The sequence below is a fragment of the Theropithecus gelada genome, chromosome 2 (assembly GCF_003255815.1).
Source record: "Theropithecus gelada isolate Dixy chromosome 2, Tgel_1.0, whole genome shotgun sequence".
NCBI classification, from domain to species: Eukaryota; Metazoa; Chordata; class Mammalia; order Primates; family Cercopithecidae; genus Theropithecus; species Theropithecus gelada.
In genome coordinates this window covers 193,151,766-193,169,394 of record NC_037669.1, presented here as the reverse complement: position 1 = coordinate 193,169,394, position 17,629 = coordinate 193,151,766, and the positions used below count along the sequence as shown (strand labels likewise).

Here is a 17,629-nt window from a genome sequence, read left to right as displayed (position 1 = left end):
TAAAGGGATGGAGGAAGATCTACCAAGCAAATGGAAAGCAAAAAAAAAAAAAACAAAAAAAAACACAGGGGTTGCAATCCTAGTCTCTGATAAAACAGACTTTAAACCAACAAAGATCAAAAGAGACAAAGAAGGCCATTACATAATGGTAACGGGGTCAATTCAACAAAAAGAGCTGACTATCCTAAACAGATATGCACCCAATACAGGAGCACCCAGATTCATAAAGCAAGTCCTTAGAGACCTGCAAAGAGACTTAGACTCCCACACAATAATAATGGGAGAATTTAACACCCCACTGTCAATATTAGACAGATTAATGAGACAGAACGTTAACAAGGATATCCAGGACCTGAACTCAGCTCTGCAACAAGCAGACCTAATAGACATCTACAGAACTCTCCACCCCAAATCAACAGAATATACATTCTTCTCAGCACCACATTGCACTTATTCCAAAATTGACCACATAGTTGGAAGTAAAGCACTCCTCAGCAAATGTAAAAGAACAGAAATCAGAACAAACTGTCTCTCAGACCACAGCGCAATCAAATTAGAACTCAGGATTAAGAAACTCACTCAAAACTGCACAACGACATGGAAACTGAACAACCTGCTCCTAAATGACTGCTGGGTAAATAACGAAATGAAGGCAGAAATAAAGATGTTCTTTGAAACCAATGAGAACAAAGAAACAACACACCAGAATCTCTGAGACACATTTAAAGCAGTGTGTAGAGGGAAATTTATAGCACTGAATGCCCACAAGAGGAAAGATCTAAAATTGACACCCTAACATCACAATTAAAAGAACTAGAGTAGCAAGAGCAAACACTTTCAAAAGCTAGCAGAAGGCCAGGAATAACTAAGATCAGAGCAGAACTGAAAGAGACAGAGACACAAAAAACCCTGCAAAAAAAAAATCAATGAATCTAGGAGCTGGTTTTTTGAAAAGATCAACAAAATTGATAGACCGCTAACAAGAATAAAGAAGAGAGAGAAGAATCAAATAGACGCAATAAAAAATGATCAAGGGGATATCACCACCAATCCCACAGAAATACAAACTACCATCAGAGAATACTATAAACACCTCTATGCAAATAAACTAGAAAATCTAGAAGAAGCAGCTGAATCTCTGAATAGACCAATAACAGGCTCTGAAATTGCAGCAATAATTAATAGTCTATCAACCAAAAAAAAGTCCAGGACCGGATGGATTCATAGCCAAATTCTACCAGAGGTACAAGGAGGAGCTGGTATCATTCCTTCTGAAACTATTCCAATCAACAGAAAAAGAGGGAATCCTCCCTAACTCATTTTATGAGGCCAACATCATCCTGATACCAAAGCCTGGCAGAGACACAACAAAAAAAGATAATTTTAGACCAACATCCCTGATGAACATTGATGCGAAAATCCTCAAAAAAAATACTGGCAAATCGAATCCAGCAGCATATCAAAAAGCTTATCCACTATGATCAAGTCGGCTTCATCTCTGGGATACAAGGCAGGTTCAACATATGCAAATCAATAAACATAATCCATCACATAAACAGAACCAATGACAAAAACCATATGATCATCTCAATAGATGCAGAAAAGGCCTTTGACAAAATTCAACAGCCCTTCACGCTAAAAACTCTCAATAAACTAGGTACAGATGGAACGTATCTCAAAATAATAAGAGCTATTTATGACAAACCCACAGCCAATATCACACTGAATGGGCAAAAACTGGAAGCATTCCCTTTGAAAACCAGCACAAGACAAGGATGCCCTCTCTCACCACTCCTATTCAACAGAGTGTTGGAAGTTCTGGCCAGGGCATCAGGCAAGACAAATTTATAAAGGGTAGTCAATTAGGAAATGAGGAAGTCAAATTGTCCCTGTTTGCAGATGACATGATCGTACATTTAGAAAACCCCATCATCTCAGCCCAAAATCTCCTTAAGCTGGTAAGCAACTTCAGCAAAGTCTTAGGATACAAAATTAATGTGCAAAAATCACAAGCATTCTATACACCATTAACAGACAAACAAAGAGCCAAATCATGAGTGAACTCCCATTCACAATTGCTTCAAAGAGAATAAAATACCTAGGAATCCAACTTACAAGGGATGTAAAGGACCTCTTCAAGGAGAACTACAAACTACTGCTCAGTGAAATAAAAGAGGACACAAACAAATGGAAGGACATACCATGCTCATGGATAGGAAGAATCAATACTGTGAAAATGGCCATACTGCCCAACGTAATTTATAGATTCAATGCCATCCCCATCAAGCTACCAACGACTTTCTTCACAGAATTGGAAAAAACTACTTTAATTCATATGGAACCAAAAAAGAGCCCGCATTGCCAAGACAATCCTAAGCAAAAAGAACAAAGCTGGAGGCATCACGCTACCTGACTTCAAACCATACGACAAGGCTACAGTAACCAAAACAGCATGGTACTGGTACCAAAACAGATTATATAGATCAGTGGAACAGAACAGAGCCCTCGGAAATAGCACCACACATCTACAACCATCCAATCTTTTGATAAACCTCACAAAAACAAGAAATGGGGAAAGGATTCCCTTGAATAACAAAAACATTCCATTTAATAAATGGTGCTGGGAAAACTGGCTAGCCATAGGTAGGAAAGCTGAAACTAGACCCCTTCCTTACACCTTATACAAAAATTAATTCAAGATGGATTAAAGACATAAATGTTAGACCTAAAACCATAAAAACCCTAGAAGAAAACCTAGGCAATACCATTCAGGACATAGGCATGGACAAAGACTTCATGACTAAAACACCAATAGCAATGGCAACAAAAGCCAAAATAGACAAATGGGATCTAATTAAACAAAAGAGCTTCTGCACAGCAAAAGAAACTACCATTAGGGTGAACAGGCAACCTACAGAATGGAAGAAAATTTTTTCAATCTACCCATCTGACAAAGGGCTAATATCCAGAATCTACAAAAAAACTAAAATGAATTTACAAGAAAAAAAACAAACAACCCCATCAAAAAGTGGGCAAAGGATATGAACAGACACTTCTCAAAAGAAGACATCTATGCAGCCAACAGACACATGAAAAAATGCTCATCATCACTGGTCATCAGAGGAACGCAAATCAAAACCACAATGAGATACCATCTCATGTCAGTTAGGATGGCGATCATTAAAAAGTCAGTAAACAACAGATGCTGGAGAGGATGTGGAGAAACAGGAACACTTTTACACTGTTGATGGGAGTGTAAATTAGTTCAACCATTGTGGAAGACAGTGTGGTGATTCCTCAAGGATCTAGAACTAGAATTACCATTTGACCCAGCAATCCTATTACTGGGTATATACCCAAAGGATTATAAATCATGCTACTATAAAGACACATGTACACGTATGTTTACTGCAGCACTATTCACAATAGCAAAGACTTGGAACCAACCCAAATGTCCATCAATGAGAGACTGCATTAAGAAAATGTGGCACATATACACCATGGAATACTATGCAGCCATAAAAAAGGGATGAGTTTATGTCCTTTGCAGGGACATGGATGAAGCTGGAAACCATCATTCTGAGAAACTATTGCAAGGACAGAAAACCAAACACCGCCATGATCTCACTCATAGGTGGGTATTGAACAATGAGATCACTTGGACACAGGGCAGGGAACATCACACACCGGAGCCTGTCGGGGGCTGGGGGGCTGGGAGAGGGATAGCATTAGGAGAAATACCTAATATAGATGACGAGTTGATGGGGCAGCAAACCAACAAGGCATATGTATACCTATGGATCAAACCTGCACGTTGTGCACATATGCCCTAGAACTTAAAGTATAATTAAATAAATAAATACATAAATAAGCTACTGTTTGTTTTTTTCCCGGTCTCTCTCACATGCAGTCAAACCTTTACTCTCCATCACCTAAAACTAGATCCTGCAACACAAAGACTCAATAAATATGCATTGAGTGAACAAGTGAATTAATCATTCTCTCTCATCTGGTTAGCATGAGCCAGAAAGAATCCTTGAACATGATCTACCTCTAGTTACACTAGTTTCTAAACCTGCAAAACTGTGGCTCACATTCACATCTAATATTGAGGAACAAACCTATGGGCCCTCCTTGGTCAGCCAAAGAGTATCCCTCTAATTTTTAACATTTATCTTTCTAAACTTCAATGACTTAATTTTGCATGTTATCTCCCTAATTTTTATAAAACTAATACATGTATCATTAACCATAATGAAATACCTGCTTTTGGAAGGGAATGTTTATTTCATTTAAAATCTTGCAGATGGTTAAGCATAATATTATCAATGAAAAAAAAAAAAAAAGACTGCGGTAAACACAGGCCATGAAATACAAGGCAAAAAAGGTGATATAACCTACAATTCAGGGGACAACATCAAAAGAGATTCCTATTTTCCCTTAATGAGCAAGCAGAAGAGTAACTGCTTCTTCACTCCAAAGTGACCAAATTAAATCAAGCTTAGTTACTGCATCACGTCCTAGAGCAACTCAGAAGCTAATAAAAACAGAAAACATGCCAAAACAAACTAAGATCCTTTTCTGCCTTTCATCTTGCTGCTATTCTCTGTCTCAATGTCTGTATTATCACCAGAATACTAGGAAGAACAGGCAGCTGCCATGTTGAGACCATGAGGGAAATATGAAGAAAACTGAGGAGACATCTAACCTGACATCTTTGAAATTATGAATGAACACCAATAATTTCTTCAACTCTAAGCTTATTACTGGCAAAAACCCATCACTGTTTCGTCAAATTATCATCATTTGGGTTTTCTTTTCCATGCAGCCAAACCACTTTCATGGTTTTCTGACTCAGAAAATTGAAACTGGAGAGCACGCTGATATAGTTTGGACATTTGTCCCCTCCAAATCTCATACTAAAATGTAATCCCCAGTGTTAGGGGTGGGGCCTCATAGGTGGTGTCTGGGTCATGGGGGCGGACCCCTCGTGAATGGCTTGACCCCTTGCTCCTCGTACCATGTGTTACACCGGCTTCCCCTTTGCCTTCTGCCATGACTGCAAGCTTCCTGAGGCCTCACCAGAAGCAGATGTCAGCACCATGTTTTCTATAGAGCCTGTAGAAACGTCAGTCAAAATAATATCTTTTTCTTTATAAATTGCCCAGTCTCGGGGATTCCTTTCTGGCAATGCAAGCAAACTAACACACAAGCTAACAATGAAATTCCTTCTCCTAAACACTTCATGTATGACAGTGTAAAAGTATATCGAAGGACAAATTTTTTAAAAATATAATCATAACATGTTCAAATGTACAGCTGATATACATCGGTTGTTTAAGAAATGGGGTCTCAGCTCATGTCTGTAATCCCAGCACTTTGGGAACCAAGGCAGAAGGATCACTTGACACCAGGAATTTGAGACCAGCCTGGGGAACACAACAAGACCCCCCTCTCCACAAAATACTTTTTAAATTGGCCAGGTGTGGTGGTGGGTGTCTGTAGCCCTACGTATTTGGGAGGTTAAGACCAGGGGATCAATTGAGACCATGAGTTGGAGACTGCAGTGAGCCATGATTCTGCCACTGCACTCCATCCCAGGTGACAGAATGAGAACCCGTCTCAAAAAAAAAAGAGAAAGAAAAGGGAAAGATAGGGTCTCACTATGTTGCCCAGGCTGGAGTGCAGTGGCTTTTCATAGGCATGATCATCACACACTACAGCCTCGAACTCCTGGACTCAACGGATCCTCCCACCTCGGCCTCCCAAGTAGTAGTTTGTGCCACCTGTCGGGCTTGATATACATTTTGCAGTTATTCTTTGGCCTACATGATCCTAACAAGTAAGACTTAACTGAAGGCCAGGCGCGGTGGCTCACGCCTGTAATCCCACACTGTGGGAGGCCAAGGTGGGTGGATCACGAGGTCAGGAGTTTAAGACCAGCCTGGCCAATATGGTGAAACTGTCTCTAAAATCAGCCAGGCATGGTGGCGCGCACCTGTAGTCCCAGCTACTCAGGAGGCTGAGGCAGGAGAATTACTTGAACCCGGGAGGCGGAAGTTGCAGTGAGCTGAGATCGTGCCACTGCACTCCGGCGAGACTCCATCTCAAGGAAAAAAAAAAAGACTTAACTGAAATTTAAGTGATTTACATCTATGGAAATGCTATTGTAACTCAAAAGAGCATTAACATGCTATTCAACACGAAAAGGCAAGCTGTGTGAACACCACAACAGAAGAGTATCTAAAATCTTTACTAAACTCCTTCATTTAACATATAATGTGTTCCCCCTAATGCACGAGAACGGGTTCCAAGGATTATTAAAAAAAATTATCTTCCCTCTGCCCTCAGTAAGTCTGTAAGTTAGCGGACAACCAAGTAAACTTACTTTGGAAAGTGTTTCTTTGGGTTTAGTCATGATAAAACCAAGAAGAACTGAGGGTGAATGTGTTCTCCGATTAGAGACACTCTTTTCAAACACACTAGGATCCACACAGAAATATTTAGGCAAAAGATACCTATCAACAATTTACAAATGGCTAACAAACCACACACACTATTCTCAGTAGTAGTCAAAGATATACGAACAAGTGAGATATTTTAAAAAGCTATCAAAATGGTAAAGATTCTAAAATGACACCACACAAGGGTAATAAAAGGATTTCATCAAACAATCTCATATACTGCTGGTAGAAACATATTTCATATCTTGCTGGTAGAAATATAAATCAATGTAACCTTTAGGCATATCATGTAGATATACTTATTATGATGCCAATTCCCTATACACTGACCATGTTTTTTTGCTCTTATAAAAATAAAAAATGTCACTAAAGGCCAGGTGCAGTGGCTCACACCTATAATCCAAACACTTTGGGAGGCCGAGGTGGGAGGATTGCTTGAATTCAGGCATTCGAGACCAGCATGGGCAACACAGTGAGACCCTGTCTCTACTAAAAATATATTTTTTTAATTAGCTGAGTGTGGTGGCACATGCCTGTAGCCCTAGCTACTGGGGAGGCTGAGGTGGGAGGATCCCTTGAGTCCAAGAGTTCAAGGCTAAAGTGAGCTATGATTGTGTCACTGCAGTCCAGCCTGGATGACAGAGCAAGACCCTGCCTCTAAAACCAGTAATTTTTTTTAAAAGGCATTGAAAACGCAAAAGCGTTCCTAGTTAAGGCACTGACTCTCCAACAACTTACTGTTTCAAAGCTGCCTTTATGCATCAAATCAATGGGTGGCCGGAATAGATCTGCAAGGGTAGTTAATTTCTTATCGATAGCTCCTCCATTTCTTAATTCTTGTTCTTGCCGAACTATAACACAGAACGATGAAAAAGTTTCAGTTAGCCATAAAATAATCATGAATCACATTTAAAAAAAAAACTTCTGTCAATTGAAGGAATTGCTGTCAACAGGCTTGACCTCAAATACAAAGATCTAATGTTGACTCTGAAAAAAAAAATGCAAAGGGAGACAAGAGGAATCTTAAGACTTGGTGGAATTCCCTATTCCAAGGATACAAAGAAAATTAACTGAAAAGAGTCACATAATCAAAGTAACTTCTTCACATATTCAGAAACTAATTAACATGGGAGAGGCTGAGTGCGGTGGCTCACGCCTATAATTCTAGGGGTGGCCAGGGTGGGCGGATCACCTGAGGTCAGGAGTTTGAGATCAGCCTGGCTAACACGGTGAAACCCCGTCTCAACTAAAAGTACAAAAACAAACAAACAAACAAACAAAAAATAGTCATGCAAAGTGGAGCACACCTGTAGTCCCAGCTACTCAGGAGGCTGAGGCAGGAGAATGGCCTGAACCCTGGAGGCAGAGGTTGCAGTGAGCAGAGATCGCGCCACTGCACTCCAGCCTGGGCAACAGAGCGAGACTCCATCTCAAAAAAACAAAACAAAACAAAAAGCATAGGGGAAAACTTTCATCCTCATTTATCTAGTTCTGAAAGCAATGTAAATTCATCTGCTGTTTTTTTTTTTTTTTTTTTCCGAGATGGAGTCTCGCTCTGTCGCCCAGGCTGGAGTGCAGTGGCCAGATCTCAGCTCACTGCAAGCTCCGCCTCTCGGGTTCATGCCATTCTCCTGCCTCAGCCTCCCGAGTAGCTGGGATTACAGGCGCCCACCACCTCGCCCAGCTAGTTTTTTGTATTTTTTTAGTAGAGACGGGGTTTCACCGTGTTCGCCAGGATGGTCTCGATCTCCTGACCTCGTGATCCGCCTGTCTCGGCCTCCCAAAGTGCTGGGATTACAGGCTTGAGCCACCGCGCCCGGCCTCATCTGCTGTTTTTAGCTATGTTCTCAATCTTTAAAGACTCTGGGCCAGCCACGGTGGCTAACGCCTGTAATCCCAACACTATGGGAGGCTGAGACGTGTGGATCACCTGAGGTCAGGAGTGCAAGACCAGCCTGGGCAACATGGTGAAACCTCGTCTCTACTAAAAATACAAAAATTAGCCAGGCGTGGTGGCACAAGCCTGTAGTCCCAGCTACTCAGGAGACTGAGGGCAGATAATCGTTTGAACCTGGGAGGTAAAGGTTGCAATGAGCTGAGATTGCACTACTACACTCCAGCCTGGGTGATACAGTGAGCCTCCATCTTAAAAATAAATAAAAATAATAATAAAAAGATTCTAACAGTAGAGATGATGACCACTGTTGTCACCTTCCACTGGGAGGACACAGGATTCCCCAGATGACTTGAGTCAGTTCAGGTTCCCCATTAATTCTCTCCAAAGTTACAAGACCTATTTGTGCCTCAATGAACTCATTATAAATAAACCACAAAATCAAGCATGGTCCAAGGGTTTCTCATATATCCTCTTAACATAACTGTCCTTTCTCTAGGATTCCATTGCTAAATCAATACTAGATCCTCTAAAACTGTAAGACCAAGATTCTCATTCTAACTTACACACAAAAATATTTCAAACAACTGTAGCCAAAATATTAATAGGCTGCTCTGGGTGGTATGGCTTTTTCTCCTATTTTTCAATCTCTTACAATAACCATTTTCATTATATATTCCTTTCATTGACAGAAATCAGGATCCTGAAGGAAATCAGTTTATTTTATTATAGTAAGCATTTTAAGTATTTATTCACAAACGAATTAAGTTTATCAGTTACCAGATTTCCTACACTATCTCCATCTCCTTTACTATTTTTCTATAACCAAATAGGTTAGAATTTGGAACAGTTCAGCTCAGGGGAGAGTTAATCACATCCTGGATCCATAATTTCACTTTTTAAATAAGGTGAAAACTTAAAGTAATTGGGCCTAACAGCAATCATCTTTTTCTTTTTAATAGGAAGAGAAGAGGGAGATGATAAACTGGTCCATAGATACCTACTAGTTTCAGTCTGAAAATCCCGGAAACCATCAAAAATTGAACGTGCAGGCCGTCGTCTTTTAGGAGCTTTAGGGGAGAAAAAACAGAATTGAAAAATTTAAAAATTAATTTTGAAACTTAATTCTAAAAATGTCCTCATCTAAAAGTATTTTTTTAAATAAAAAATATGAAACCCTTCACGAACTGCATGTCACTCTTGCACAGGGGCCATGCTAATCTCTGTATCATGCTAATCTGTCTCGTACATGTACAATTTTAGTACATGTGCTGCCGAAGCGAGCAGTATTTCTTGCTTTAAAACACTCAGATTCATAATGGTGCCTTCCCTCAAAAAATAAAAAAGTTTAAAAACTTTCAAATCATTCATGTATAATTAATCTGAACATCTTCCATTCAGCCACCTTGTATTACAAATGAAAAAATTCAGGCCCAGTTAAAAGAGACTTGATCAAACTTGTGTAAAAAGTTTACTATCAGCCGGGCGCGGTGGCTCAAGCCTGTAATCCCAGCACTTTGGGAGGCCGAGGCGGGTGGATCACGAGGTCAGGAGATCAAGACCATCCTGGCTAACATGGTGAAACCCCGTCTCTACTAAAAATACAAAAAAACTAGCCGGGCGTGGTGGCGGGCGCCTGTAGTCCCAGCTACTCGGAGGTTGAGGCAGGAGAATGGCGTGAACCTGAGAGGCGGAGCTTGCAGTGAGCCGAGATCGCGCCACTGCACTCCAGCCTGGGTGACACAGCGCGAGACTCTGTCTCAAAATAAAAAAAAAAAAAATTTTACTATCAGCTGGGCATGGGGGCTCATGCCTGTAATCCCAGTACTTTGGGAGGCCAAGGCGGGTAGATCACCTAAGGTCAGGAGTTTGAGACCAGCCTGACGAACATGGTGAGCCCACCTCTACTAAATACAAAAAATTAGCCAGGCGTGGTGGCACATGCCTGTAATCCCAGCGCCTGCCTGTAATCCCAGGCTGAGGCAGGAGAATCACTGGAACCTGGGAGACAGAGGTTGCAGTAAGTCAACACTGTGCCACTGCACTCCAGCCTGGGCAACAAGAACGAAACTCCATCTCAAAAAAAAAAAAAAACTTTACTATCCTGGCCAGGCACTGTAGCTCATGCCTCCTGTAATCCTAGCACTTTGGGAAGCCAAGGCGGGTGCATCACCTGAAGTCGAGTTCGAGACCAGCCTAACCAACATGGTGAAACTCTGTCTCTACTAAAAATACAAAAAAACTAGCCGGGTATTATGGCGTGCACCTGTAATCCCAGCTACTTGGGAGGCTGAGGCAGGAGAATCACTTGAATCTGGGAGGCAGAGGTTGCAGCGAGCCGAGATCACGCCACTGTACTCCAGCCTGGGCAAGAACAGTGAAACTCCGTCTCAAAAACAAAAAAGTTTACTATCTTAATATCCAAGTGGTGACGTCAGAAAGAAAGAAGATTTTGAGGACACCGCCACGTAGAGATGAAGCCACACACACGCTGCAGATATCCAATTCAGGTTACAGCCTTCAGGATCCGACTGCCCTGTTGTTCGGGTTACAGCCTTCGATCTCCGACTGCCCTGCTGTATACAGTAACTCGACACTCTAAACCATCAGACTGAAGGACTGTTTCTTAGGGATTGGATACAGTAACTCTACACTCTAAACCATAAGACTTAAGGACTGTGTCTTAGGGACTGGACACAGGCGCAGAACCGTCAAGACAAAAAACATTTTTAATTTTGGAAACTTTTTTTCACAGGTACACAATGGTTTAATGACAGAAAAGTAAACAGATCCACCTAAGGTATTCTACTACCCCTGTAGAGTGTCTATTACCCAGTCTTTAAATAAAGGCTTTTCATGATTCCCTCAATATGGGTAAGTTATTAAGTTGGCTTATGACAAGGCTGGCCAGCATGTAACCAGAATAATTCTCTGCTGAGAAATGATTAGTATCAAGATTAGACAGAGACTATAGAATCCCCTAACCCGTGTCAAAACATATTTCCCAGTAACTCGTGTTTATGATTACACAGGATAATTATTCACATCCAGCACTACCGAGTAAAAGGCAAAACAGAGCAACAAAAAAATGCCGAACATATTAAAAACTTCATTTTTGTTTAAAACATATTCATATGCATATGATTCCTGTGTATATGTGTATCAGTATTTATGTTAAACAATCACATTATCATCTCTGGGAAAAGAGATTTTGTAATACACTGTCATGTTTTATTTTTTACTTTTTGAGACAGTGTCTCGCTCTGTTGCCCAGGCTGGATTGCAGTGGTGTGATCATGGCTCACTGCAGACTCCAACCTCCTAGGCTCAAGCCATCCTCCTACCTTAGCCTCCCAAGTAGATGGGACCACAAGTGTGCAGCACTACATTCAGTTTTGTTTTGTTTTGTTTTTTAAGAGACAGGCATGTCACTATGTTGCCCAGGCTAGTTTGGAACTCCTGGGCTCAAGGAATCCTCCCACCTCAGCCTCCCAAAGTGCTGGGATTACAAGCATGAGCTACCACGCCTAGCCTGAATTAATTAATTAGTTAATTAATTAATTTATTGTGACAGAGTCTCACTCCGTTGCCCAGGCTGGAGTGCAGTGGCATGATCTCAGCTCAGATTCACGGGATTCTCCTCCCAGGTTCAAGGGATTCTCCTGCCTCAGCCTCCTTAGTAGCTGGGACAACAGGTGTGTGCCACCACACCAGGCTAATTTTTGTATTTTCAGTAGAGAGGGGGTTTCATCACCATGTTGGCCAGCCTGGTCTCCAACTCCTGATCGCAAGTGATCCACCTGCCTCGGCACTAAAAGTGCTGGAATTACAAGAGTGAGCCACCGAGCCTGGCCTGAATTTTATTTTTAATTTAAATATTGCACTCTGTGTCCCTCTCTACCTTCCTCCCTCCCTCCTTTCTTCATTTCTATTCAAGAAAAAGCAAGAAATGTCACACTTTTCAATCTTGGAACTATTTTTGATCAAGAGCTCCTATTTTAAATGTCTATGGCTTCTAGCAGGAATAATAGAACCTGCCAAAGAATGCCTCTAAAACTAGTTATCTGGCCCTGGTGCAGAGACATGCACCTATAGTCCCAGCTGCCCAGGTGGCTGATGTGAGAGGATCGCTTGAGCCAAGGAGTTCGAGTGCAGTCAGTCTGTACAACATACTGAGGCCCTGTCTCTTCAAAAAAAAAAAAAAAAAAAAAAATTAATTAAAAAAAAAACTGGATATCTGATACCTTTTAACTCTAACAATTAAGAAACTGGCTGGCGCTGTGGCTCATGCCTGTAATTCCAGCACTTTGGGAGGCCGAGGTGGGCAGATCACCAGGCAGGGAGTTTGAGACGGTGAAACTCCGTCTCTATTAAAAAAATAGAAAAAATTAGCTGGGCGTGGTGGCGGCGCCTGTATTCCAGGTACTGGGGAGGCTGACACAGGAGAATGGCGTGAACCTGGGAGGCAGAGCTTGCAGTGAGCCAAGATCACGTCACGGCACTCCAGCCTGGGCCACAAAGCAAGACTCTGTCTCAAAAAAAAAAAAAAAAAAAGAAAGAAAGAAACCAAGGATATCTTAGAATAAGAATAGTTGCCTAAGAAAGTACATTATTTTAGGAAGGTAGCACATAAAAGGTAATTTTCTTCTACCTTTAAACTGCCAAAGGTAGGTTGGTCAATATTGCACATTATTTCACATCACCTTTCCAACCTCCCCCTTCTCTATAAGGCACCAATCTGGGTATACTCACTAGTTCCTCTTATTGCTATCCTTCTACCCAATTTCTTTTACTTCTTGGGCTAATATCCCTCTTCCCATTTGTCTTCCATTCATTTACCCTATTTGTAAGCAAAAACCTCTCCTCAGACCACACCACCTCTACCCCTAGGTCTATTACTGTTACCTGCCTTTTCAATGTGGTCTCCTGGCTCTTCCAAGCCATCTGCCACAAGCAAACATCAGTCCTCTGTCCTCACTCTACTGCCCACATAATAGAAGTACTGGTCACTGAAGTCAAAGAGACTAAGCTATAAAGAGCTAAAAGAGATTCAGAAGGAGCTTCAAAGTCAGCATAGGGGAGGGACAGCTGGAGAAAAAACGTCGTGAGAAGAGTGGCACTGTTTTACATATCCACATAGCTGTTCGTATCTGGCTTCAGAGAAGACATCTGGATCTTCAGATCTGCTTCTACATTCCTTTAGATCTGCTGCTATTCTTTCAGTTCAAGTACAGAAAGAAAATTAAAATGTACTCTCATGCAGACATGCAGTTGTAAAAGGGAGGAGTGGGCTTTTTGTTTTAAAAGATGGGGGTCTCACTATGTTGCCCAAGCTGAAGGGCAGTGGCTATTCAAAGGCACAATTCCACTACTCATCTGCACCCGCTCCGTTTCCTCTTCCTCAGGTCATCTGGTGGTCCTCCACTGCCAGCAGGTCACCATATTGATTCCGAGCTCAGTGCAGACACCCAATCAACATAGGGCCGTACAGCCAAGAACTCCTGGGGCTCAAGCCATACTCCCACCTCAGCCTCCAGAGTAGCTGAGACTACATGCCTGTGCCACCATACCCAGCAGCGAGGAGTGTTTTAAAGTCTTAGATGATTGTGGATATTCTTCTTTAATAGTACACCAATACTTAACCTATGGTAGTTTCTTAGAGGACAGCTGCAAAGTGGAATCTGAAATCTTATCAATGAGCTTTTCATACTGTTTCATTATAACCCACTGTACTATGTGGTAGGCAGTCTCTAAGACAGCCCCCAATTTTCCCTGTCTCCCAGTATTCGTACCCTGTGTGTGAATACCTTGAGTACAGGCAGGATTGAACAGAATGTAGCAGACTGATGGGATTTCACTTCCAGATTACGTTACAAAAAGAGAATGGCTTCCATCTTGGGCTGCCCTCTCAGGCTCTCATTTGCTCTGTGTAAAATGGATGCCCCCAGGCAATAGACACCAGAATGAGTTTAGGAGATCCTCCTCCATTCAGGCTTTGAGATGAATGGTAGCCTAGCTGACATGTTGACCACACCCTTGTAGGAGACCCTAACCAAAGGCCACACCCAGATTACTGACCCAAAGAAACTGAGATTGTTTTGTTTTTTGTTTTTTTTCAGGCAGTTTAATTTTGGAACAATTTTTTACTCAGCAATAAATATCTAATACAATTCATCTCACAGTCTGAATGGATCTTTTACCTATGCACAACTCTGTAGTATCATGCACTGGTTATTCAAAAATACTTGTTTACTGAGTAATGGAAACATTTCAAATATTAATGGTTTCATTATACAGTATTTTAAAAATCATGTTAAAAGATCTGTTTCATGTCACCACTGATCTTATCAGAAAGCCTTCAAGTATTGGGAAAGTATCAAGCTCACAAAGGTAGGTACAAAAATTTTTCTAAAATCCTGTTTTTTGCCTGAAAGTTCTTTTTTAATGTATTTTATCTTTTTTTTTTGAGACGAGGTCTCTCTGTCACCAGTAGGTTGGAGTGCAGTGGTGCAATAATGGCTCACTGCAGCCTTGACCTCAAAGGCCCAAGCCATCTTCTCACCCCTCGGCCTCCTGCATAGCTGGGACTACAGGCATGTGCCACCATGCCCAGCTAATTTTTTTGTTAATTTTTTTTGTAGAGATGGGGGTCTCCCTATGTAGCACAAGCTGGTCTGGAACTCCCAGGCTTAAGAAATCTCCCGCCTCGGCCTCCCAAAGTAATCCCAAAGTGTTGGGACTACAGGTGTGAGTCTCCACATCCAGCCAAACCTCTTTTTTAAAATCACTGATAACAAACACTCTCAGTTGTATTGAAGTAACAAGCTCACATTTTTAAGAAAATGCCAACTGTCAAAGTGTAAACTGATAGTTTGTCAGTGATTTTTCAAGTAAAAAGAATGTTCCATGAAAAAAAGCTCCCTACTCTTAACAATCACACAAGTGCTTTTCCTTAAGGTAATCATAGTACTTCATTATACCAAAGTGCTTTGTGCATACATACTATTTCAAACTATATTTTAAAACTGTGTACTCAAGGGTCAAGATTTAATGAAATTAATCATTGTTACTGCTTCATCAAGAACATCATTAAAGAAAACTGCTTTTAAATCAGTTAACTTTTTTTTTTTTTTTGAGCTGGGGTCTCAATATGTTGCCCAGGCTGGTCTCAAACTCCTGGGCTCAAGCAATCCTCCCGCCTCAGCCTCCCAAAGTGTTGAGATTACAGGTGTATGCCACTGCATCTGTCCTATTTCTCTTTTAGAGACAGGGTCTCACTCTGTCACACAGGCTGCAGTGCATAGTTCACGGCAGCCTAGAACTCCTAAGCTCAAGAGATCCTCCCACCTCAGACTCCCAACTAGGACTACAGGCATGTGCCACCACGTCTAACAAATTTATTTTTATTTTTTTAGAGATAAGAATCTTCCTATGTTGTCTGGGCTACTCTCCAACTCCTGGTTTCAAGTGATCTTTTCAACTGTTGCCTCCCAAAGGACTGGGATTACAGGCATGAGTCACTGCACCTGGCCCTGCCTTTTAAATTTTTTTGTAAACTTCATGTAGCAGTGAAGAATTCACTATCTAGTGGTACAGTCTGAAGCCACTGCATGAATTCAACCAAGAAGCCAACAGTCTGACTCATCATTGTTTCTGAACTATCAGTCTGAATGTCACCACAACGCAAATAATTTGATGTCCAGTACCATGGTGCATGCCTATAATCCCAGCTACTCAGGAGGCTGAGATAAGATCACCTGAGCCTAAGAGTTCTGGCCTGTAGTGTGCTATGCCAGTCAGGTGTCTACACTAAGCTCAGCATCAATATAATTATCTCCAGGGAGTAGAGGGACCACCAGGTTGCCTAAGGAGGGGTGAACTTGCCCAGGTTGGAAACAGAGGTCAAAACTCCCGTGCTGATCATTAGTGGGATCACGCCTGTGAGCAACCACTGCACTCTAGCCTGGGGCAACACAGCAAGACCCCATCTCAAAAACAAACAAACAAACAAACCCTTAGTACTATTATTGTAAATTGTTTTAACGTTACAGCCAACCTGAAAGGGTATTAGGGACCTGAGACCACACCTGAACAGTGATTTAAATCAATACTGCCTTAAGAAAATAGTTTCTAAAGACCCATTTCAAGTTATAACATCTAATAACAAAAGGTAAGAATGACTTCCTAACTGTAAAAAGTCATTCTTAGCATCCTCCTTACTGTACATCAATTCAGAGATAAAAAAGGAAGAAAGTGGCCAGGTGCGGTGGCTCACGCCCGTAACTCCAGTACTTTGGTAGGCCAAGGCCAAGGTGGCAGGATTGCTTCAGATCAGTTCCATAGCAGCCAGGGCAACACAGCAATGCCCTGTCTCCACAAACAAAACAAAACAATTAGCCAGGCGTGGTGGCACACACCTACAGAAGGCTGAGGTGGGAGGAATTCTTGAGCCCAGGAGTGTGAGGCTGCAGTAAGCTAGGATTGCGTCACCGCACTCCAGCCTGGGCAACAGAGACTCCATCTCTGTAATACAAAAGAAAAAAAAAAAGAGTAAAGTGGGACTTTCAAATGGAATTCTTTTGCCTCTGTTCAAAAGCAATATAGCACAGAATTTACTTCCTATAGTTTCACTTGCTCAAAGATCCTGTATTATTCCTTGCAATAAAGAGAAGATAAAGCTTCCAAGGGCATTACTCTTTTGCTCCAAATCTATTCCTAGCATTTATATTTGTAAAATTATGAGCAATCTGGTATATCAACAGCATAATGACTATCCGCATTGAACAGCCAGAAAGCACTTCATTACACTACAGTACTCAGACTTTACAGCTTTCCTCTTGCCTTTTATTTCTGAATCTAGACAGTATATTCTTTTGTTTCTTTCTATAATAAACACCAAAGCTGCCAAGTTAAAAACGTTTATCTCATAAAAACTCTCAACTAAAGTACTTTATCAAATCAAAATACATACATATAATTTTATTCATTCTTTTGTTACAACGTGTATTTCCTCCTCTGTCTTAGTCTACCCATGAAGGCTACATATGTACCATCCTAAGTAAATTAATGCAGGAACAGAAAGCCAAATACCGCATGTTCTCATAAGAGAGAGCTAAACACTGAGCGTACATGGACACAAAGAAGGGAACAGACACCAGGGCCTACTTGAGGATGGAGGGCGAGGATTGGAAAAAATACCTATAAGCCAGGCATGGTGGCTCGCTCCTGTAATCCTAGCACTTTGGGAGGTTGAGGCCAGAGGACTGCTTGA

The 17,629-nt window shown here is 41.4% G+C and overlaps 1 protein-coding gene and 1 non-coding gene across 3 annotated transcripts in view; both read right to left on the bottom strand.

Moving 5' to 3' along the window:
* The window catches only part of UBXN7 (UBX domain protein 7), a 78,707-nt gene that overhangs the window by 29,730 nt on the left and 31,348 nt on the right, over positions 1–17,629 (bottom strand). The window contains exons 4-5 of one of the 2 annotated variants that reach the window (XM_025377442.1): positions 9,363–9,428; positions 7,203–7,315 (exon numbers count right to left, since the gene is read on the bottom strand). In XM_025377442.1, coding sequence (XP_025233227.1) covers positions 7,203–7,315; positions 9,363–9,428 — 179 coding nt within the window. The remainder of the gene's footprint in view (positions 1–7,202; positions 7,316–9,362; positions 9,429–17,629) is intronic. The other variant, XM_025377443.1, reaches the window with a different exon arrangement.
* On the bottom strand, positions 9,523–9,627 carry LOC112619874. The gene has a single exon (XR_003118365.1). It is a non-coding gene; the product is annotated as a U6 spliceosomal RNA (small nuclear RNA).